The 25,961-nt window shown below is 43.0% G+C and overlaps 1 protein-coding gene across 1 annotated transcript in view; it reads right to left on the minus strand.

Moving 5' to 3' along the window:
• The window catches only part of LOC308286198 (solute carrier family 22 member 23-like), a 63,531-nt gene that overhangs the window by 27,579 nt on the left and 9,991 nt on the right, over window positions 1-25,961 (minus strand). Inside the window, exons 2-3 of the mRNA XM_080727157.1 lie at window positions 21,564-21,667; window positions 20,620-20,774 (exon numbers count right to left, since the gene is read on the minus strand). Of these exons, the coding sequence (XP_080583283.1) occupies window positions 20,620-20,774; window positions 21,564-21,667 (259 nt within the window). The remainder of the gene's footprint in view (window positions 1-20,619; window positions 20,775-21,563; window positions 21,668-25,961) is intronic.

A 25,961-nucleotide genomic window follows, 5' to 3' on the forward strand; every position in this document is an offset into this window, starting at 1 on the left:
CGGAAGTGTTTACGCAATCGACTTCTGGCCTTCAAAATAAGAGACTGGCCGCTTATGGAGAAAGCGAGAGGCACGCTGGACATTTTAATCCGTTAATTTCAGGAGCACAAAATGAGTTAAGTAAATCTCAGCAACACCAACTCAAGACGGCCAAAGACTGATTTTGTTCGGCGGTTCCCGACATTCGGTCATGTTGGAAGTCACCATTATTACAGAAATATATACTGCATGCTATGCTGAACGTAATCCACTTAGTGTCATCTTTTCAAAATGCATATTTACCGTACAGTTTGTGTTTGTATGCTTATTTCGCAATACCTATTGCGCAATCCTCTGTAGAGTGAATTTGTCATTCTCATCACAAAAGTATCGGGTTTCAAGAGGGAAGGGGGGGGTTAGAGAGAGAGAGAGAGGAGAGAGAGAGAAGAGAGAGAGAGAAGTAAGATACAATACGGTACAGTCAGGTACAGTAGAGTACAGCAAAGTACAGTAAGGTAAAGTAGAGTACAGTAGAGTACAGCAAAGTACAGTAAGGTAAAGTAGAGTACAGTAGAGTACATTAAAGTACAGTACAGTAAGGTAAAGTAGAGTACAGTAGAGTACATTAAAGTACAGTACAGTAAGGTAAAGTAAGGTACAGTAGAGTACATTAAAGTACAGTAAGGTATAATAAGGTACAGTAGAGTACATTAAAGTACAGTACAGTAAGGTACAGTAGAGTACATTAAAGTACAGTACAGTAAGGTACAGTAGAGTACATTAAAGTACAGTACAGTAAGGTAGTACAGTAAGATACAGTACAGCAAGGTACAGCATAGTACAGTACAATACGGTACAGCAAAGTACAGTAAAGTACAGCAAAGTACAGTACAATACGGTACAGCAAGGTACAGTAGAGTACAGCAAAGTACAGTACAATACGGTACAGCAAGGTACAGTAGAGTACAGCAAAGTACAGTACAATACGGTACAGCAAGGTACAGTAGAGTACAGCAAAGTACAGTACAATACGGTACAGTCAGGTACAGTAGAGTAAAGCAAAGTACAGTAAGGTAAAGTAGAGTACAGTACAATACGGTACAGTCAGGTACAGTAGAGTACAGCAAAGTACAGTACAATACGGTACAGTCAGGTACAGTAGAGTACAGCAAAGTACAGTAAGGTAAAGTAGAGTACAGTAGAGTACACCAAAGTACAGTAAGGTAAAGTAGAGTACAGTAGAGTACATTAAAGTACAGTACAGTAAGGTAAAGTAGAGTACAGTAGAGTACATTAAAGTACAGTACAGTAAGGTAAAGTAGAGTACAGTAGAGTACATTAAAGTACGGATGGATGGATGGATGGATGGATGTGGATGGATGGATGGATGGATGGATGGATGGATGGATGGATGGATGGATGTGGATGGATGGATGTGGATGGATGGATGGATGGATGGATGTGTGTGTGGATGGATGGATGGATGGATGTGGGTGGATCACTGCTGCAACGTAGCTGTGAGCGCCTGCGAAGCAGGCGCGATCTCTAGATGTGAGCGGCCCGAAGGGCCGCGAACCTCTAGTTTTACCAATAGAGGGTTTAAGTGGTCCTGGATATGCAGCTCGGCAAATAAAAGGTGAATTGATACCAGTGCATGACGGTGGACGATATCACGATAAATTAAATCTCCACGATACGATTATGGTGAGTGTTTTTTATCACGATAAACGCTAATATCGCTTATCGTCCCATCCCTAGACGTGAAGTCCATACATCAGGTCTGACACATACCGGTTCCTCAATGTTGGATCTGCGTTCCTTCGGTTCCGGATAGGGCTGTCACGATATGACATTTTACATGACGATTAATTGTCACTCAAATAATTGGTGATTAACGATTTAATTATGTATTTGTCGTTGATAATTACATTTCTGTTTGGCTTTTAGGCTTTGAAGTTACAGTACATATGGTAGATATGACACATAACCTAACTATACAAATACATTACTGACATATTTGACAACTTACTACTTAAAAAATAACATTGATAGTGGAAATAGACGATCTACAAGCTCACAACGCGTCGCGATGCAACGCGTTGTGAGCTTGTAGATCTGCTATTTCAACTATTTCTGAAATTTTTCAACATTCACGATTATGACGATTATGACAAAATAATTGCGATAATGTCAAATAATCACGATTAGACGATTATGTAATAATTGTGACAGCCCTAGTTCCGGATCCCAACACTAAAACTGTGTAGCACAGTGTTACTGTACAGTGTGTACTGTAGCCTACATCATACTGCAGGATTCCCCAATAGGTGGCCCGCGGCCGCGGGGGGTTCTGTCCGGCCCCCACCAACCCCAGTCATTTTGGGGGGGTAGTGAAAGTTACAGGTATGGTGAGTGCGATATGAAATGTAAGCTTACCATAATCATAATTATTAATCCTTAATAAATTTCAATCATATTCAAGGGCTTTTGGAGCAAAATGAGACAGACGCAGAGCACTGCCACTGCAGAGGGAAGGTGTGTGTGTGTGTGTGTGTGTGTGTGTGTGTGTGTGTGTGTGTGTGTGTGTGTGTGTGTGTGTGCCCCAGCTGAAGCTAGTTAAGTAGTTGACGGCCCCTCGTCAACTACTAGGAAGGCAATTATGTCTGTCAACTAGCTGCTGTTATACAGATTAAACTTTTTTTGTTTCAACTTCAACGTTAAGGAGTGCATGTCTCATAATAATTATAATAATGGTGGTATAAGAGCAGCAACAACACTAGTATATCTGAACTGTCGCTGGAGTAGCGGGAACACCGTCGTCACCCCCCGCAATGTTGTGGCCCTCGGCTTGGTACCCAAGACATAATTCGGCCCATGGGGAAAACTATTTGGGGAACCCTGACGTACTGTGCAGCCGGTGGCTATTATGTCTTGTGAATAACACAGGATCTACTGTATGGCTACTTTGCGCTGACCACCACAATATGGAACCCAGGTCATCCACTGTATTTCAGTCTGACGAGGAAGCTGTAGCGCTGGAGGAAATCCAGAGGAAACCCAGATGGAGACTTTTACCGTATGTATAGTAAAAATGCCATGCAGAGAGATAGGGCGCAGGTTGGAACTTTGCTGAGCAGCCAAGAATGCACACACTGCACAAAAAGGGAACTTTAACCCTTGCTCAGAGGGGGAGAAAAACTGAGTCTGCACCTTAACCCATTTATCAGTAGATGGCGTGGAGGAAGGGGGGGGGAGCACAACACAACACGGTTCAACGTTCGCTGGTTTCCTTTTGTTGAAAAGCCTTTGTGCTCTCACAACGTGACGCCTATAGCCCTGTCTGTCTCTATTAGAAATAGTGATGTTCTGTAGGATGCATTTTGTCAATGGACCCGTTTATCAGTTAGGGACAACATGAGGAGATGTGACAGATCGGATGCCTCTCTGCCCTTTTCTCTTCCTAAAGCCCCCCAACAAAGATCTTTCTATAGCACCTGAGGCGATACTGGCCCCTGTGCAGCATGGCTGCAGACAGTTGTGTGAAGAGACGTCTCCATGGCCGTCCCCAGGGAGCCATAGAACATGTAGCGGAATGAAAAGCTCATCTTTACTGTCCAGGACTAGACAATGTTTTGTGGGGCCAGACCGATTGATATCCATCAAAGGGACACACAGGGCCATACCAACTGATATCCATCAAAAGGTGCACGCACTCATCTTCTTTGCTGGATTAACGGCGGCAAAGAAGATGGTAGCTACGCGGTGGAAACCGAGTCCTCATACGTTAACGTTTCGCCAGTGGGCCTTAACCTTTCTAGATATAGTATACTTAGAGCAGTCGATAGCAAGGTTACACGGAGCAAAAGAAGAAAACATTAATATATGGCCGGACATTGCAGATAAGCTTAAGGCTATGATTCAAGAAATCACTATATAGTGGTAACAGCCTAGCACAGGCATACACTATTGTACATTCCGTGTTGGTCTGGGGAAAGGGGGTGGGTAGGTTTTCTTTTCCTTTTCTTGTCTTGTTATTGTTTGTGTTGTTTGTCTGTAATTTGTATTTTTCTTTTGATTAATGTTTTACTTTTTCTTATTCTATTCATATGTATGTCTATAATCTTGATCCACTCATGTTATGGAAAAATAAAAAATAATTGATTAAAAAAAAAGGTGTGCGCACACACAAAAACATGGAGCATGACATTGACACAACCGAGGGGAAACGGACACACACACACATAAACACACAGACAAAATCCCCACTTTTTCCTCTGTCTGATACCCCCGGCCTGCGTCTCTCTGTGTGGAGAGGATTAATGCCTGTGGTAAGGAGGCTAGGGGAAGGGTTGGGTTGGGTTGGGGGGGGGGGGGGGGGGGGGGGCACTGTGAGAAAGCACCTCATTACCAGGAGAGAACAGTGCAGGAGGATCAGTGAGCTGGCCTGGCCTCTCCTGGCACAGCGTGGCACAGTGCTGCAGCACGACGTGCACCGAGCCAGCAGCACCCAGCCTGTCTGGATGAGATGAGATGGCTCTGCCCCCGTCACAAAGAGGGATGGAAGGAAGCAAGCAGGGACACGGCTAGATAATGACGTGACCTAGAACTGTGACTTAATCACATATGTCGTTTTATTCTGCCACTCAATCCCTGCTGCTTTTGACGTTTATTTTATTTTTTGAAAATATTGGATTCCATTCTTTATATTGGATCTCACGCCCTATGCCGTAGTTCAGCAATACAGCTTATGGCACGTAAGATGTACCCATCCTGTACCGTAGAAGCCTAGATTATATGGTGACATACCGTCCCATTAAAGACAGATCAGATTAAAGGGCTAGAAATATTGTACGAGATAAATACGGATAAATACGAGCAGCAGTGTACTGTTCGAAAGCCATATCTCAGCTGTGATGCCATGTGAGATGTACAGTATTCTCTATTCTGCCCCAGTGTGTGCTCTGTTGCACTAACTAGCATTGACTGCTACGGTCTCTTTTTGTAAGACACTTTATGTATATATACTTATATATTATTCGCCCCCTCTATTGATGCACCTTCTCTTTATTGGTACTGTACTGCTCTTGTTTTTTTCCCTCTTATCTATCTTTTTTCTTACTGCTCTGTAACTTTGTAAATAACTGTATACTGCTGTGCTTCAACTGGAAAACTGAATTTCCCCCTTGGGATAATAAAGGTATCTATCTATCTATCTATATTTGTACATGTTTAACTATGAGAGCGAGCACACAAAGTCAATGCAGTGTCAAGCCTGATTTATGCTGAAATGTCATGCGATGCGTCGACAAAAACAACATATTTTCAACCATGTCCTGAGTAAGCGAGTAGCCTTAGGAACCAGTGGTTCCTGAGCCATATGGCCCATAGGTCACCTCCTGTTTCCGTAGCATGAGGCAGCATGAGGTACAAGTACACCCCCTGGACATGACGCTAGCATGTTGCAGGAATTTACCCTCAATCCAACCCTTTATGCCGAGTCCCAAGCAGGGAGGCTTTGGGTACTATTTCTATTGCCTTTTGTACGACTCAGTCGAGGATTGAACCCCAGAGGCCGAGGGTGTACAAATGCATCAATGTGTTGTGAAACTTGTGATGCATCGATCTGAAGGTGGCAAATTAACTGCATGGATATGGGATGTTGGAATTGATCCTTAACACTTGGATGCCATTATTTTTGTAATTATTTGGATACAGAGTGCCACCATTCACTGCGCTTTATTTTGAAGAGTTTATGAAGGTAATCCTGATCTCAACTTCAGCAAGGGCCCACTCCCAGTACATCAGCGCCAAAGTGAGGGTGGATCACAGAAGAACATGCTGACCTTTATTGACCTTCCTCTTAGTTGTTGGCTAAAGCTTGGCCACAGAAGACCTGAATCAACAGAATATGTTATGAAGTTTGAATTACGAAATTTTAGTAAATGTGAAAGACTTGGTGAAATAAGAGAATTCATCATGATGCACTGAATATTTTACTAAAGAATCATAATTGATGCGAATTGTTGTGAGATCACAGATTACACCTCTAGTTAATATCTTACTGCAAGTTATTGTCAGTATTTTTATAGTGGTCAACGCCGGTAATGAAGCCGTGGAACAAGCTCTTAAGCAAACAGTGAGCCATCAAATTGGTTTCACTTCACGAGGCCGTCGTTGTATATAAAAGACACTTCAGCTGACAAAGGACGTTATTAGCATTGTCATCATCAGCAATCCTGACTCTACAGAAATAAATATAGTAATAACAACCTTTGGAAGTTGTTTTTGGAAGGCATAGTTAGCAGACGAGGATGTGAAACTGCTGTGCTTCTCCAGTGTGGACCCAGTTAAGCGAAATAACCAATGGTTAAATGGTTGTCTGCTAATGTGCTGAGCAAGGGAGTAATGTATAGCAGAGCCTGAACGCCAAGATCAAATATAATATTCACACTTGTATTTACATTTTATAAATGAAATGTTCAAGCTATTATTGCTCTCAATCTATTCATGTGTTATCCGACTGAACATATACATGTATATCAATAATATATCAACAACTAGCCACACAAAATGGTGAAGCTTGAATGTGTACTAAGACACCAATTCACACAGCAAAACCCTCAGTGTTAGTTTGACCTTAATGGACCCGGAATGGTATTTGGTTCCATTTGCACACTCTCAAGAGTTCAATTAGCACTGAGGATTTTACGGTTCACCAAACACTGCAGAAGGTTTTCTTCCTGGGTGATCATCATACCCATGGGTGACGTGTACACCCAGTGACTCATCTGGGTCAGTAAGAATCTGTGTCAAAGGTTGAGATTAGTAATGCGTTCTTTGATGTGTTCTTTGGGCTAACATGAAACACCACAACAAACAGCATGTTTCTGTAACCCCCCCATGCATGTGCATTCAGACCATCACCCTGACCGCACTGCTCTGTTTAGTGCCAGGCCCCAAGGCACACATTCTCTCTCTCTCTCTCTCTCTCTCTCTCTCTCTCTCTCTCTGTCACAAACACACATACTCACACAAGATTGTACGTCTTCCTCTCTAGGCAGGTATAGACAGGCTAGTAGAACCAACAAACACGCTGAATGTGACATACTACTTCTTCTCATCTTATCCTGAGATGTCCTCTGAAATGGCTTAAATGCCGTGGTCATGTGAGGTACTTGTGCTTACATGTTATGCACTGCATATTTTACACGCAACATTTCAATAACATATCAAATTATCCACATTTTACAACATGTTTACTGTGACTAACACTGATTAACTGCGGCCCATCTGATCATTCAGTGCAACAACACCCCTGTATAACAGTTCTATGTAAATAGACCTCGATAACCGGCATTTGATTTCTGGTATTAATAGACTTTGGCCTGAAGGTAGGTCAGGTATATCCTTTAGAATTAACCAGTGCTTGTATTGTACAGTATTAGTCTCCAATTTGTCATTTTAATTGCGTAAATAATGTAGAAAACAATGAGTATTCTCAATTTATTTTCATATATGCCTTCTTGGAAAGAGATATTGTTGTGTTTAATGATGTAATCAGCCACAGCTGGTAAAAGTTCTGCACATGCTGATTGCTGTATGCTCAATTACCCTTGGTAGGAAAGTGAAACTGTGTCTTCCCTTCAACCAACAAGCTGTTGAACGGGTGCTAAGCTCCGTCACTAAGTCTTGGCACCAAGCCGTCACACATTGTCATTGTCACATTTATGTACGGTATATGACTACAGTATATAGATAGACAGTTGTCAGCATGGCGGTAACAAAAAGAGTACCAGCAACCAGGTATACTATATAGCCTAATGACAGGCTAAACTAGAAGCAGTGCTCTTCCGAGCACAGGTCTCCACCAGGTCAGGCATGTAATGTGTTTTACATAAGTCGGCCTCCTGATGGCGCTATAAAAGGCTGATGTAAAAAATGCAGGGAAAAGGTTTTACCTTGGCCTCTAAGGAGTGCGCATACAAAGTTTGACACTAATCGGTGGAGTTATAGGTGAAAACATGAATCGGCCTGTTATAGCGCCACCATGAGGCTGATTTGATTTTTCTTAAGTGGCATTTATTCCTCTGTCTATTGGGAATGTGCATGCACAATTTCACCAAAATCGCACACTGCGTTCAGGATTTCAGGCATTTTATTCAAAACTGACCAATCCTGCAAACTTTGAAAGCCAGTTTTAGCCAATCAGGATGGAATATGGAAAATCTGACACATCCATGTCGATCACATGACTGTAGAGATACTGTCTACTGATTTACGTGATTTTTGGACAAAATCTGTAGGAGTACTGTCAAAAGTTAGTTTTGCAAAAGTCGGCCTCCTGGTGGCGCTAGAACAGGCCCATGTGAAATATTTGGGGCAGAGGTTCTGAATTGGTGCCGAGGGAGTGTGTGTGCACAGTTTGGCAGCGACCGGGCCAACGGCGCCGGAGATTAGCTGGTAACGGACAAACGGACGGACGGACGGACGCACGCACGGACGCACGGACGGAGGGGAAAACATACTCTCCCTCAGCCTTCGGCTGGTGGAGACAATTATGTCTCATATTTGCACAACAGTGATAATCTGCCTAATCTTTGTTTCCTTTGAGCATGCACATTATGTATATTTGATATTGTTGTCATATCATCAAGTCTCGCGTAGCCAGACAACTATTCCACAATCTCTGAATGCTACAGTACATACTGTGTGGAACTACTCCTCCCGAAAGCCAACAAGCTGTCATCTGTTCACCATTTCCCGTTCAAGACAATATATTTACATTTGCTTTTTAGAATTTCCATTTCTGATAGCCAATGTTTGGGTCCTTTTCAGAGCTTCCGTTGCTCCAGTCTGTATGAAGGAAGCATTTGAAAATGATGGGAGGCAACAGTCTGGCTACGCGAGACTATGGCTGTTTCTCAATCGCAGGCTTGGTAACTGGGTCCTTGGGTCCTTGGTAGTTCAGACTTGCAAGTTCGCCTTGGGAGTAAGAACTTCCAGGGACGGGAGGACGCACGTCGCTGATTCTGGGTTTGGAACAGTACTTCCTGCAGCGTACTCGGTGACGATGGGGTGAAAGGCATGCTGGGTAATTTGCTGTGGAAAGTCTCCACGAGTCAGCTCCAATGCATCCTCGGTAAAGTGGGAGGATCAAGTTCACATCCGGGAATTTGGTCTCTACTTGGTCAAATGCAGACTTGAGATTGGAAGCGTACTTGGGCAGCAACTTATGACGTATCACAAGTTCAGGAGGACTCAAGTCTAGACAAGAATCCACATTGAGAAACAGCCTATGTAATCTGACTTTTTCCCTCGTTTCTTTCTCTATGACTATATTTTGTAACTGCAAAATGTTGGAGCTTGTACCGAAAATAATTTCACCCACACTTTTACACCCGCAGTCTAAACTATGTGATAATAAAGTTGATGTTGAAGTTGTTTACTCTTTTTCCTGTGGGAGGAATAACTGTGGCTATGACCAACAACAGTTTTATCCTTTTGAATATAGTGAAAGTGAATAACAAAGGTGTACGCACCTAAAAGTGACTCACATAAGCCATTGTGGTATTTACAACCAAATAAATGTGAAACATTTAAATGTACGATACTAGGGAACATTTATTTTAAAGTTTAGTTAAAAGCTGATCTGATCAAAAGATAACAGCTTTCATTGTGAAATATTTGAACATGAACATTTGCACAAATGTCATGTGATCACCAGGGCTGCTGTCACTCACGTGACATCAGTCAAATGGTGCGCAGGATGAAAATTAAATTTGCCATCAATACTTCTATATAAAATCAATTATTAGTATCTTAAATGAGCAGCCTATTGTAGCTCCACCTGCTAGTGCTAAAGCATAGAGGTAAACAAACAGCCTGCTGTTGACCACTGCCCAAGAGCACAACAACCCTGTCTCACACTGAACACAATGACCTCACACAAACAAACACCCAACACAGCCAGCTTGGCGTGACTCACAGCTCGCCATCAAGCTGTGTGTTCACGTGGGTGTGTGCGTATGTGTGCGTATGTGTCTGTGCACCTGCTTGTGCTACACTTACAGTAAAAGAGTACTAGCAGGCAGCAGTATGACCCTGAGCAGTAAGCACTGAAGGGCCAGCCTGCTGCTACAATGCTAAAAATGCTAACACACACACACTAGATGGGACACTGGGGTATAAATAGCAGCACTGCATCGGATGACTCTTCTCTGCTATACAGTATGCTTTGCTTCTCGCCCCTCCCCGTAATGTTTAATAGCCGACATAGATCAATGCCACAGAGAGATGATGTATCGGTCCGGACCATTTCACATGAAAAGGCTTAGTGTTACCATGCAGCAGCACTTTCACCCTTTCACGTCAAGAGAGAGGCAGTGCGATTTTCCTCGTGCTGCACCACAGTGTAGCACCATTCCAGACAGGCGGCAGGAATCATTAATGCGAGAATGGTTAATGCAGACCAAAAAAAAGGTCTCTCACACTCAAGTCTCTCATTATTATTTTTCTCTTTTATCCCTGTGCCGTTTCCTCAACCGTTGTTCTCCTCCCCACTGTTCCCTTTCACTCTCCACCAGCCCATTCGGCTTTTATTCCCCCTCTCTGGACGACGGCGCTTAGCGTCTGGGGCTGCACAGTATTAGGTGTCACCCCACATCAGAGCTGGCCGCCGCCGCAGTGGACCCCAATCCGACAGGCCATCGCAGCGGAAGGGACGGTGGCAGTGCTACACAGCTGGGTGTCGCACCAAATTCTGGGCCCTGGGTACAAGGATTCATGAATGTTCTTCATAGGGGGAGGGGGTTTAACCCATTTGGACTGGGAACGCATTATTACGCATTATTTTGTGCTTTAACTATTGAAAAATAGCAGATATACAAGCTCACAGCGCGGCACCGAGTGCCGCGCTGCGAGCTTGTAGATCTGCTATTTTTGAAAATGCGTGCAAGTCTTTGAATATTTCAAATCCTTCTAAGGTTTTTTGAAAAACCTATGTTTCTATGTCAGTGGTGCTGAAGGACCCCCACAATGATATGTATTTGGCCCACGGACCCCCATTTCAAAATATTTAGTTCCAGGGACCCCCCAGAAGAAAAATTTGAGTTAAAAATGTTCGCTTAAAAAATACCTATATTCAAAGACACATTTTCACGACTTTTCAAAAATAGCAGATCTACAAGGTTGCAGCGCGCTGTGAGCTTGTATATCTGCTATTTTTCAATAGCTAAAGTATAAAATAATTATGGCCCCTCCACCTTGGGCCCTAGTAACTCAGTCCCACTCCCCCCCCCCCCCTTGTGACGCCCCTGGGTGGCAGTGCTACAAACCATTCCACTGCGAACGGGGCTTAACCAGCAGCTTTACAACTGTGCATGCGTGCATTTCCCAGTGCCTCCACAGGGCACAGGGGATTAGTGGTTGGGGGTTTGTTGAGTGTCTCCTTGTTAATTATATCCAACGAAGGATTAAACATTTGTGTAATTGTAACGACCCTAATGACACCTAAACCTCCATATGGATACTCAAGGCGGCGAGTATGTGGCAAGAGAAAAATGGCCACTGTGTGAATATGGTCACCGTCTCCAGAACAAAAACAGAGCTAAAGTCATGGTTTTCAACCTCTCCATTGCAGACAGAGTCAATGAAAGAGACCGCAACACTCCATGTGTTGAAAACTGAATTGCTCTATGGCTGTCAGTGAGTGTGTAAGAGTTAAACTGGATTATGGCAAAACACAATGGCTTTAGGAATGCAACTGACTCAGAGATGTGTGTTTGTGTGCTAGTAACTAACAGACACCACTAATCCACAATATAAACATTAAATGTAAGTCTATTGTTTCATTATTAAATGGAACGCAATGGATCTTTGCAAATCATTTGAAAACTCAAAACACATGCACAAATGCGTCCATGCAATAAATACTAAACAACTGTTAATCCATCTGTATTTGTTCCTTTATAATAGTGTGGGTGTTATTGAATGATATATAGCTAACCTTTTATAAGCACCAGCAGCACTGGTGGAGTTTAGTCAATACGGAACAGCTGAGGGGAAAACATCATGTGAGCCAGTAGACACAACACACAGCAGTAAGGGACCACAATGGAAATAAGCCTGCAAGCTTTCTTGCGTTCATCCTTTTGGCCATTTGTATGCACATGTTTTCATATGCTAATATGTCAATGAAGAAGTCAGTCATGTGACCCAGTAGACACAACACAATGGAAATAAGCCTGCAGTGCAAGCCTTCGTGCGTTCATCCTTTTGGCTATTTGTATGCAAGTGTTTTAAAGTGGTGGTGCCATAGTTTTGTACTTTTTCTGGTTTTCATGTGTCTAGGAGGTTGACAGTATTTCATTAGACCCCCTGGTGTGGTTGTTATGAGCAATTATGTATTCCCTTTGTATTTTGGGTTTCCTCCTCGAGGCTGCCACCTTGTGGGTCAAAAGTGCCGATCCAAAAACACAGATAGAGTGACATCATATAATCATCCCCTCCCCTTTTACCATTCACCCAACACTGTGTGTGTGGCTAACTTCAGCTGGGTTACCCGCCATGACAACCAGGCAAACGTAATGAACTGGTGAGTGTGGCCACATAAAAACCAAATTTTAACTCTTTCTGTACACTTTTTTGGAAATAATCTTCGTCTTAGTATAATCATAATACCTGATAATCATGTTTTTTGGGGGGGAGGGATCATGGCACCCCATCTTTAATGCTAATATGTCAATAAAGAAGTCAATCAATCAATCAATAAGGGAGGAAGTATAGGCAACTTGTTGAACCTACATACGGTAAGTTGAACTGGATGGTGGTTAACATGCCATAACCACAGTGACAGTGTCAAACCTTTCAACCCCCAGTTTTACAAGCATTAGGCAATGGACCCCTATTTGTTACAATTTGTATCTCTGGGGCCTAGTATTGTTATGGTTGTCATTATAGTTGCTATTAGTAGCAATTGTTACAATTTCAGTTGCTTGCATCTTTTTTGTCTCTCTCCTCTCGCCCTCTTTCTCTTTCCCCCTGACACGGTCAAGGCAGATGGCAGCCCACCCTAGAGCTTTGTTCTGCTGACTGCCTGAGGTTTCTTCTTGTTGAAAAGGAGTTTTCCATGCCACCTTTGAAAAAATGCTTGCTCAGTGTGGGGGGTGGGGGACATTGGGTGTTTGTACTCCGGCCTTTGGCACACCAGACTGGGAGAGATAATAAATATGCTGTTAACTAAAGTACCAAAAGCTTTGGTCCAACATATTCTTATTTTAACGGTGGATGGCGCTGTTTGCTAGCTTATGGGTCACCAATTATTTCCGGGGTATCCGGAAGGTCACCTGACACGTCGATGACAAAAACAAAAACAGCTTTTCCCTTTTTTAGGAATTAAATGAAAGAAAAAAAAAGAAAGAAAAAATAAACATATTAAGTGTATGGGAGAGGGGCTGGGCACAATCTGAGCGATGCAGAATATTCTATGATTTTTCAAAGGTTCATGATACTCAAAATGTCCATGTGCAAACATTGTACATGGACAACAGAGTCATCAGAGTTCTGAGGTGATTACTTTTGTTGCACAAAACTACGAGTTTTAAACTTTCAAGCCCTGCTAGTGGGTCCTAGAGGCAGTGCTGATCCGGAGTGCGTGTTGATATTTGGACGTAACATTTGTTCTACATCCCAGTATTTTGAAGCGAGTGAATGTTAACCTGGTGAAATGCTAACCTGCCGACGCTGGTAAATGTTAACCTCTATGCCTAAACCTAACCCAAACCTCAGTAACCCAGACGCTGGGGAGTAGCTAACCTGCCGACGCTGGTGACCCTCCCGTAGTCGAAGTACGTAGGACACGTAGGAATAGCGAGATTTCACTGCTGATCCTTAGACCCATAAACTCACTGGTAAGGAAGTGGATATTTTGGTCTGCGGCGCTATATAGGAAAGGGAATGGGGGTCACCAAAATCAGCAGGGTTCATCATGTAATCTGCTTATTATTATGCTATGATATAATTTAATCTTGCAAAGATGACATTTTAGCCTGAAGGTGGCACTAGAGGAAAGGTCATGAGACCTCAGGTGATTATTACTGAAGATTACTCAGCAGATTTCATGGCATTACATTTTCAGATATCTTGTGTCAACGTGTACTTTTAGAGGTCTAAGGAAGAACCTAGAGGAAATGCCATGGGGTCACCAAAATCAGTAAGGTTCATCTTCCTAGGAGCTTGAAGGTGCACAGCAAATTCCAGACAGGCAATCCAGAAAGTGGTTTTGAAGATATCTTATTTAGTGGTAAAGTTTTGGACGGACAGACCAGCATCGCTATCCTTAGAGCCCAGCCGCTAGCTAAATATATAATCTTCCCTGATAAATTAGCGCTTAACTGACAAAGGGGTTTGAAATATTTGTGTTTGGTGCGTGTTGCTTGACAACAGCGAGAGTAAAAAACACTGAGCTTCCTGCATGTCTATGGCTGACTGTTGGTTTTTATGACTGTTACCTGAGGAGTTGGCTGGCTCAGTGATTCAGAGTGACACTCCTTAAAACCCTATTTACTCTGCAATCACTAGGATGGAGAATACAAAGAATGGAGTCGTGGGGGAAGGGAGAGAGAAAATGAGAAACGGAGGAATGAAAGTGACTGTTGATCATACAAAGTAGCCATTGAAAGAGGTAGTGTTGAAAAAAGTAAAGTAGAATGTGATCTGTAAAAAAAATGTTGCGATTGGGCCCTCTGTTGAATATACATTTCTTACTACATGTTGTTTGTACTGCCCTGAGGGTGGCTCACCTGAGAGCATTCCACATACTGTAAATACGGCTATAGTCCTTCCTGCAGCCAGCCTAGGTTCATATCCGACCCGAGGCTCTTTACAGCACGTCATCCCCCTCTCTCTACCACCCTTCCTGTCTCTATAGTCAGGGACCCACAGGCCCAAAAGCTCAAGGAATAGGGTTGAACCTGTGATGTCATAGCCTAGCTGCAGCTAGACATCCCCACACATGTTAAAACAAGGAGGGGATCTATACTGCAGTAGTCTGGGATCACTTAACTTTACAGGGTTTGATCCGGTCGGGAGCGGAAACCACTTTACGTCATGTTGTAGTCCTAGACGGACTACACTTTGGCCGGAACTATCAACCGGATTCAGTTTTAACCCAAAATATTCCCCTGCACCCAAGGACATAGTTTTAGGGCCTACCTAATAAACACCTTGATGCGGCGTAGTTTTGCTTTTGAAAAATTTGTTTGGTATATGCATCTTTTAGTCCAACCCGTAGCGACTGGCAAGACTACACTAGGCTTCTCGAGCATTTTGATAGTGATTGGGGAAACAAACGAGGGGAACTAAATCAAAGCGACACCGCTTCTTCCAGTGGTTTCCGCCCTTTAGGCGGAAACCAAACGGTCTGTTGTGAACGAACACCAGGCTTTCTCTCCAGAAAGACTGGTAGGCGAGGTTAATACTGCAGTTAGTTAGCTGCATTAGTATATAGGCTGGCCCCATGCTAGTGATGTCATGCCGTACTTTTTATTTCTGTTTCATCTATTAGTTTGGTCATTAAGGTCCACAGAATGCGAGGCCTGCTCTGCCCGAAACATCGCGGGAACATTTTTTTATGGCCATTTGTATATTCACTGTCCCATCGACTTCACTATACAGGAAAAGAAAGATATTAAAAAAAGAAAAATAAATCTGCTTCAAGTAGCATGTTAGGGGTCAAACTGGAAATAATCCAGTAAAAAAATAATCCTCAAAATTGCAGTAAAGTTACAAAAAGTACAGTAATTGACTAAATGTAATTAGTTACTTTAGCACAGAAAGATCACGACTTGTTTATTAGAAGCAATTAGCGTGTCTGGGGGGTCAGTTGATCACGGCAACCTCCAGCAGCCAAATAGCAAGACAATGGGAACGTTGGGACTAGCGCCGGTAGGGGGGGTAAAAAATAGGTCGATAGCTAAAAAGTCAGGGGACATTCCAGACCTCCTGACCCCCCCCCCTCCTTCAAACACTTCAAGGCTGCTCATTAGCGCCACTTGAAGGTTGTACTGATACGGACAGACAGACATATGGACAGACATACACACATGGTCAGTTGTCGGAGCGGCAGGCACCCTTCAAAAACTGCTCAATTACCCAGCCATTCTCCTCAACCCCAGGAAAGCCCCCTACAGTCGGGCTGCCTCTGCCCTTGCCTCAGGACTGGACCAAACAGTACTTCTATTTTGGGAGTGCGCTGAAGCTTTTCGAGGTATATGATGTGAAATAAATTAGAATGACAAGGACATGGGAGGTCTCCCTCGTTCGTCATCTTGCCCTTGTCCCCTCCTTCCTTCCTTCCCTCCCTCCATATTCCCTCCACCCCCTCCACTTTTGTCCCGCCCCTCTGCTCTACACAATCACTGCAGCCAAAGAGGCTTTTAAGGCTGCATCGAGCGTCCAACCTCCACATCAACTGCAAGGCCAATTACTGTATAAGCTCTCTATCACAAATCCCCCTTCTCTTTATGTGTCTTTCTCCATCTCACTCTCTCTCTCTCTCTCTCCTTCATAGTATTTAACAGGACAGATTATGAGTAGGGCTGTCAAGAGATGATTTTACATGCCGATTAATTGTCACTCAAATAATTGCGATTAATGATTGTCTCCACCAGCCGAAGGTAGGGGGAGAGTATGTTTTCGCCCCTGTCTGTCTGTCCGTCCGTCCGTCCGTCCATCCGTCCGTCCGTCCGTCCGTCCGTCCGTGCGTACGTGCGTGCGTGCGTCCTTCGAGTTTGTTACCAGCTAATCTCTTCTGCTTCTAGTTTAATTGTGCTTTTGTCGTTGATAATTACATTTCTGTTTGGCTTTTAGGCTTTGAAGTTGCACATGGCAGATATGACACATAACCTAAATACACAAAGAAATTACTGACATATTTGACAACTTTCTACTTAAAAAATAACATTGATAGTGCAAATAGCCGATCTACAAGCTCACAACGCGTTGCAAAGCGTTGTGAGATTATAGATCTGCTATTTCTACTATTTCCGAAAATGTATGAACATTTTTCAACATTCACGATTATGACGATTATGTAATAATTGTGAGAGGCCTAATTATGAGTCCTCAAGCCTCTACTGTACAGAGAGAAGGCCTCCATGGGCAGTATGTGCAGAATATAAACAGTAACAGCAGTGATGTGTGAGGCTGCAGTGAAGCGGCTCCTCTCCTCTCCTCTCTTCCTTTGCCAAGATATTGACCAGGAATAATGGCCAATCCAAAAATGAGAAAAGGATTTTAACTGGTCCCCTCAAATAAAATGTTAATTTACTTTTAAGAGTAGAGCTGGTAGGAGTTGCACTGTTGTGAGTAGCATAATTAAAGCTCTATGTTCAGATAATAAACATTGCTGTAGAGTGTTTGTTCAATAACTGGTGTCACTCCAGCTCTTTAATAAACAGAAAATACATTTTCAGATGGGTTGCCACTTGCCAATTTCATCCAATCATGAGAGAGTACCCATTTATCAGCTAAGGTTTTATAGTGTTCCAGTTTAAAATCTGTCTGCTAATTACTTTGTGTCATCACTAACACATCTCATTTTCACTTGTGTACCCTGTATGAGTTCTCCTGATTGGATAAAATTGGTATCCCGACCTGCAACTCCATTTTCTGTCTACTAAAGAGCTGGAGAGACTGGCGTCCTCTGTTACTGAACAAACACACACTGCAATGATTAATTACTAATTAACCAGTAAGACTCCCTAATCGGGAGATAAGCGACCGTCAGGTTGCAGCGTGGTTTTAGGGCAAAAGTTTTAGGAGCTGTGTCCAAAAATGTGTTAGAAAGAATCGGCCTGATGGTGGCGCTAAATGGAACAGATCCATGTTGATGACATGAGTGTAGACATACTGTGTACCGATTTGCGTGATTTTAGGGCAAAATCTATAGGAGTAGTGTCTGAAAATGTGTTTTAAAAAATTCTGCCTGAAGGTGGTGCTAAATGGGACAGATCCATGTTGATGACATGAGTGTAGACATACTGTGTACCGATTTGCGTGATTTTAGGGCAAAAATTGTAGGAGCTGTGTCCATAAATGTGTTTTGCAAGAATCGGCCTCATGGTGGCGCTAGAAGAGGGTCAAGAGAGAATTGAATTTGGTGGAGGTTGTGGTTTGGCAGGCAAGGAGTGTGTATGCAAAATTTGGCATGGTTTGGGGCAACGGTTGCGGAGATATGAGCAGGGTAAAAGTGTGACGTGTGACAGACAGACTGACGGACGGACTGACGGACAGCTGGTCGAGGTTTTGATAGTAACTGCGACCTGGCGGTCGCAATAACAAAATATAAATAAAATATATCACTTACTCCACCTTTAAATGACAGCAGTTACAGGTCAAATTGGTTAAGTTTAACACCAGTAAGACTCCCTAATCGGGAGATAAGCGACCGTTTATCTATTTGAATACACAAATAGGCCAAAAATGTGTTTTTCAAAAATCGCCAACGGTGGCGGAGATATGAGTAGGGGGAAAGTGTGACGTGTGACGAGTGACGTGACTGACTGACTGACGGACTGACAGCCGATGGAGGTTTGGATAGTACCAGTAAGACTCCCTAATCGGGAGATAAGCGACCGTAGGTCACTTATCTCCACAAATAGGGCAAAAATTTGTTTTTCCAAAATCTTCCTGATCCATGTTGATGACATGAGTGTAGACATACTGTGTAGTGATTTTCGTGATTTTAGGGCAAAATCTGTAGGAGCAGTGTCCAAAAATGTGTTTTTAAAAATCGGCCTGAAGGTGGCGCTATATGGGACAGATTCATGTTGATGGGATGAGTGTAGACATACTGTGTAGCAATTTGCGTGATTTTAGGGGCAAAACTGTAGGAGCAGTGGCCAAAAATGTGTTTTAAAAATCGGCCTGAAGGTGGCGCTAGAAGAGGGCCATGTGAGAAATGAGGGGTGGGGTCTCCGCGTTGCCTTGGCGGACGAATAGGTACCGGCCCCGGCTCTCCCGGAGGCTCCTAGCCCGAGTTACGGCATTTTATGTGAGCTGCAGTGGAGGGGGTCCTCCACTGGGGGCGTCACCACTTTTGCATCCGTTCTGGAGCAGCAGGAGTGGGTGGTCCCCAGGAATTCCCCGTGAGCAGCCCCGTTGGGGTGGTCATTTGGTGATTTTTGCACATTTGGTCATTTTTTACACCTGGGGGTCCCCCAGGGACCTGGGGGTCCCTGAAGCTGCAGCTCTTTAATCTCTTTAAGTTAACTTTCTTGCCGTTAAGGAAGACAGGAGTTAAGGGTCGCAAGAAGCCATGTTTACACCATTTTGAAGTAACACTCAGGATTTTACCAAGGAGTTAAGGGCAGCCAGTGAGGGTAAACTAAGGATAACTTTTTCTTCCCCTTCACTACTTCTTAATTTGCTGAGTAACGGCAATAGCTGGCTGCCATTTCCTAGAAGTAGAGCCCAGACCAAAACAAAGCAGCAAGGTTTTCCCTAAAGGCATTAAAGGACTCTGTCAGTGTTCCATGTAATAGACCTGCAGGTCCTGTATTGCTGTGAAGCAGAAGTGACCTTTGTCATTCCTCAGAGCCACCCTCTCTGTCTCTCTGGTTAGAACATACATTAAAGCAGCTGCCTGACCTGCAGCTGACACTAGCCCACGCCAGCGACAAACTCATAAACAAGATGTCCAAGCTAGACCCGAAGGGCATGGAAGTCAACCTTCTGTCACACTCGCATAATAGAGTATTTTTAACCCACTAAAGACCTGAGGCCGATTCTACACAACATGCCATCTCCGTGAGTAGTTCTTAAACTTTCAATACGTTTAGAAAATGTTCAAAAACAGTAGAAGGGGCGACAGTGGCTCATGGGTAGAGTGGCTGCTTGGGAACAAGAAGGTTCCCAGTTTGATCCTGGGCTTCCCCATAGTTAGTGTCCTTATTATGCCCTAATTGCTCCCGTTGAGCAGGTTGGTGCCTTGCATGATTTTCTCCGCCAGTGGTGTATGAATGCGTGTGTGAATGGGTGAATGTAATGCAGAATCTCTGTAAAGCGCCTTGGATAAATGCACCATTTGCAATATAAATGCACCATTTACCATTGAAAAGATGTAGAAGCAGCGAAGTGCACTTCCACTGTTGGTAGTGTTGCCACTGTCCCCAGCACTACCAGTAGGCTCTCCTTGCCCTAAGGGTCTGTTTCCCCTGGGGGGAGTTTGTCATTGATTGCTCTGCTCTTAAATGGTTGTCTACCAATGAGCTGGGTAGGGAGTAATGTATAACAGAGCCTGTACGCCAAGATCAAATATAATATTCACAGTCACACTTGTATTAACCTTTTATAAATTAAATGTTCTCAAGCCATTACTGGTCCCAATCTATTTGTGAGTTATGTGACTGAATTTGATTGAATGTAATCTCGACCAACACAGGACGGGGTCAGATAGATCAGTGTTGAGAACCACTGATGGATTCCAGGGACTCTGTGGGTTCCTTTAGGGGTGTCTAAATGGACCCATACAGGTCTGTAACTCTGACAGTGTACAAATGGAACCAAGGTTAATTGTGTTCCATTTGTACACTGTCAAGAGGAGACCTTGACATTTGAAAGTTTGAGAAACACTGCACTTACTGAGAACATAGAGGGAAAGGGTGATCCCTGCCAAGCAGAAGCCCTCGAAGAAGCGCAGGGTGCTGAACATGGGAACGTTGACGGAGAAGGCCACGGTCAGACCAAACACCAGCATGAACAGCACTGAGATGATCAGCACCGGATGGCGGCCAAACCTATAGACAAGAGAATAGGGCTGTCACGATTATTACATAATCGTCTAATCGCAATCATTTTGTGATAATCGTCATAATCGTTTACATGTTGAAAAATGTTTATATAATCTTCAATATTTTTAAAAATAGTCAAAAAAAAATGTCATTACAGCCCTACAAGCCACCAGGCTTCTTAAAGGACCAGGTCACCTCTGGGACAACCAGATCTTATTTTATTGTTGTGTGGGACACGATCAACACAATCCTGAATTATTTTTTGTGTTCAATCTGTGTTTTTAGATATGTTAGTATTTCAGCATGCTACAACTGGTCATATGATGCATTTAGCATCATATGACCAGTTGTAGCATGCTGAAATCGACTGAAATACTAAAATATCTAAAAACACAGATTGAACACAAAGAACAACTCAAGATTGTGTTGATCGTGTCCCACACAACAATAAAATAAGATCTGGTTGTCCCAGAGGTGACCTGGTCCTTTAACTTATCCTGCACAATATGTATTGTTTCTGTATTTCAACTATGTGCTAATAAATAAAATACTAGGTTGGAAGGGGGAAGTTACAAGTTCCTGCTAGGGCTGTCACGATTATGATATTTTACATAATGATTAAAAAAAGTACAACATTTGCCTCTGAGATGTAGTGGAGTAGAAGTATAGACAATTAGAAATACTCCAGTAAAGTAAAAGTACCTCAAAGTTGTTGTACTTAAAGTACGGTACTTGATACATGTATAGTGTACTTTACACCACTGGCAATGAAGAACTCTGTGTGCAGTATCTTACCAGTCGGCAAGAACGCCAAACACAAGGTATCCGAAGATGGATCCCACCAAGAGGGAGAACTTTGCGATGTGGACCTTCCATGCCGAGTCACACACCAGACTCCACTGTTGAGAGAAGTAAACAAACAGGCATAAAGAGGACGCCTCTGTGACGGAAGTTCATTGTCGCATGACTCGTATCATAGGTTTACAGGTGTAAGGGACAGGGTGAAATACCTTTATGTACAACCTACAAAGAGTTTCAATGTACATAGTCATAAGAATATAGAAAGAAACTGGTAAAAACTGGTCAACCATATGAAATATATAAAGGTGCTCGTTCAATAAAAAGAAGGAAAAAAAACTATTCGCAGAATACTATAGTCTCTAGACTAGAGACACCTCTCTTAGCAGCAGACATCAGTGATAGTGCTATTGCAACAGCACAATACTGTGTATACTATAGGTGATTTTATATATGCATGCACAGCACACGTCAAAATGAGCTAAAAATTAAATATCTTTTGACCTATTCAATGTGCCAAAATATTTGTTTTAACTGGGAGAGGTCAATGGGGTTTGTTGTTGAATAATAGTATGTGTGCCTTCAGTTCTTTATTTAACTCAAAGTGCTGGGTGAAAAGTGATCAGATCCCTGTGTTACACTGTATTGTGCTGACTCCATGATATTGCGAAAGCCGTATTTTCCACCTCAAAGTCATGAGTCAACTATTCACTGAAGCCTTACTTCCCCCGAGCAGCAGTGGGATTCCTAGCATGCAAATTATACAGTGTGTGTGCGTGCGTGTGCGCGCTAGTGCGTGTGTGTGCGAGCATGCAATTTGCATGTTCAACCTGTAAATTTTCTACATGCAGCACTGTAAATATGGGCCGCTCAGGTGCTGACTAGACTTGCATCACAAAATAATTATATAATATTGTCAAAATAATAAATAGAGGCATGCACCAGTGCCTCACAGAGTTACATCGCATACCACATAAATAAGGCTATAGCTAGCCTATAGATACTGTAGCTATAGGCCGCTATATACTGCAGCTGTCCCAGGTTCGAATCAGACCCAAGGCACTTTACTGCATGTAATCCTGATTCCTGTCTCTCTGTTCTGTCATAATTACAGTCCCAATATGAACATAACAAGCAGACATTCCTGAAGAATGTTGTTTGCAGGAATAGTCTCATTACAAAAAAATACACTGATGATTGTGCTGTCAAACGATGAAACTACACGGGTCCCTGCTTCATCTCTCTCTCAGCTAAGGGGTCCTTGGCCTGAAAACGTTGAAGACCCCTGATTTAAACATATGCTACATAATAGTCATGTGACTGTCATTTCTATTGCCATATTATATCACGTCAAATTGAGGCTAGTTAGTAGTCCCATAGCTTTGGGACAGAGGGAGAGGGATAAAGGTCTTCACTGCTGCATGTGCCTTCCAGCTGTCTGTGGGGGACATTAGGCATCTAGGGATGGGCATGCTGGGGTGTGGCAGCGGTAACAGGTGCATAAACCATTAGGCAGCCGGACAGCACCCAAGCAAACGCACCACAGTTTCAGGTTTACGTTCTCATTGTCAACGACAATAACAATTGCAGAGATTTTGAAAACTCATCCCCTTTGGGATACAAAACTAAGTCTTGGCTGCCACCATATTAAATAGTTTCAGTGAGAGGGTTCTAACCTCTTCTAACCTCTAACATAGTGACCTGTTCAGAGTGGTACGCTCCAGGATTACCCAGAGCCACCCAGCCATCACATGACCCAGGCATGCCACTCATTCATGGCTTCGGTATCGATGTCAGCCGGGACAAAGACAGAGCGAGGCTAGGAGGCAAACAAGTAGCTGTTGTGCAATGGCACCAAGAGGAAAAAAATGGAACACTTTAATGTAAAGACGCTCGCTCAACGCTGGAACTGCAACTAGCAAGCATATCATCGAGTCAAAATCCTTGAGTGTGCTATTAGGAAGACTGGATATTTGTGTCTAAATAACAAACACATGACTAATGCAGTGTCACGGCTGATCACACTTTGATGACAATGCAGAATGGACATCTGTGGAGGGAAATGTATTATAGTATGTTGCATAATAGTTGGAAAGTACCCAACAAAACAAGCTTTAGTGCCAAAGAGCTGACCAAGGTGTAAGACTAGGTACAAGTGATCCAAAACACATCTTAAAAGTTACAACGTCGAAAGAAAGCTGTTAACCAGTTAACAGCATATAAGAATAGCATGGCAGTTGTTTTCCACTGCAGCCACCCATGTTGAAAAGGCAATATATATAAATGGTATTTATTTTTAATCTAATCTCTAAAATGACAAATTAAACATTGACCAAATTGTCAAATATTAGAGGCAGAAACTGTGAAAATAGCTGATCGCTTTGCGAGGCGTGGTGAGCATTTCACAATAGAACCGTGTTATACAAAATGTAATGCCTCAACTGTTGGTGTGTGTCAGGGTGTGGGGGTCCCCAGTTAAAATATGAGTATTTTGGGGGTCGCGGCCTGAAAAGGTTGAGAACCACTGTTCTAACTCATATACCCAACCCGGTAGTACATTTCCATGTATTCATTTAGTGTCTCACTCTCATGCAACCTCCAATGACGCAAATGGCCACAATGTTAATGGTCCAATCTACAGTATGTGGTCCATTTAAGCAGACCGACATTCATTCTTGCTCAACATCTCTGGCTGCTATAATAAATGACAGCTCTACAGGGATCAATCTCCCTCCAACTCCCCAGCCTCCTCCTGCAGTAGCATTTAGGTTTTCACTATGCCAGCATGACATTCAATGCAGGTTCATACAGTATGTATGTTCTTGATTTTTTTCTGCCATAATGAGGGGTTCATTCATACTGTATATCTATTATCATGTCCATGTAATAACTGTGTAGGTTGATTCATTTCTTTTAGCCCTCTCTTCCTTGACACAATTGTACATCTTAATTTGTTCTTAATTAGTTTTGCCTGGTTAAATAAAGAGAAAATATTTAGGCTCTGCTTTGGGCAGAGAGTGATCATTGGTACTGTAAAGTAACTGTAAAGTACAAATAACTCCAAATTGTACTTAAGTACAGTACTTACTTGAGTATTTCCAATATTTTCTACTTACTCCATTACATCTCAGATACAAATAACTTTAGAGACTAGTTACTTTGCAGATATACTGTACATTATAATATTATAAAACATTATAAAACATACATTAACAACTTAAGCCCCATTTTATACCTCGGCTATTTGAAAATAGTTGATCTACCAGCTGTGACCTTGTAGATGTGCTATTTTCAAACCTATTGTAATTTTACTTTGGGTACTTTTGGTACATTTTAATGCAAATACTTTCGTACTTTTACTCAAGCACATTTTGAATTCCGGACTTTTACTTGTCACAGAGTATTTCTAAATTGTAGTATTGAAACTTTTACTTAAAGGGATATTCCACTTTCAACAGGGAAACAGCTTCTCTCCACATACACACCCATTGTAACTTCAAACTCCATTTTAACCATGATAGATTGTAATGTTTCTATCACACAACTGATGTAATGCTTGCACAGATTGTTCTGGAGCATCATGGGACCAGAGCCACACCACAGTGCTATTGCACTGTAATTGATTAATTCACTCATATAAATGGTTTCCATCTTGATGAGAGATGTCCGACTGACTGTAACCAATGATTACATTTGAACACTCTGTTTCCTGCTGGTCGGTCACAGGCAACTGCCTTAAACGCCATTCCAAGTCCAACTCTTATTTCGAAGCATTGAATGAAAGTCTTGTTGTGTAGGTAGTTAGGCAGACACCTCTTAATCTGTTAGCTGACAAGTCCAAAGCACAGGACAAAAGCCCTACTACTGGAACTGTGTGTGTGTGCGCGCACGTGCACTCACACGCATGCAAACGTTTGTGTGCATCGTGTCCTCGTCGACACTGTTCCAAGGCACAGATGGGGGACCAGGACAAGCGGTGAAAACCCTGGGGTGTCTGTCTGTCTAAAAAAGCGTCTGTTGTCCTACATCAATGGTCACTCTGCGCCAGTGAGCGTCCTTAGCCACGATGGGGACGCCTCCCAACTACAGCTGCAACCGTCCCACTGCACTCGTTGAACCACAGCGCAGGGGTCGGGGGTGGGAAGGGGGGGTTAGAAGAAAGAAAGAAACTAAGGTCGGGGGAGGGGGGTCAAGTGAGAGGGAAATGAAAAAATATATGACTAAAATGAAGGCACAGGAGAGGCATATTAACGACACAGAAAATAATAGTTGAAAGATGTGTTGGAGACAGCTACGAGGCCAGTGTGGAGGAAGAAATGTGAGGGGAGAGACTGCTGCAGAGTTACTGCCTAGCAACAGCCCCCCCCCCCCCCCCCGCCTTGCTTATCCATCTCT

Source organism: Nannobrachium achirus (genome assembly GCF_963921795.1).
Source record: "Nannobrachium achirus genome assembly, chromosome: 5".
Classification (NCBI taxonomy): domain Eukaryota; kingdom Metazoa; phylum Chordata; class Actinopteri; order Myctophiformes; family Myctophidae; genus Nannobrachium; species Nannobrachium achirus.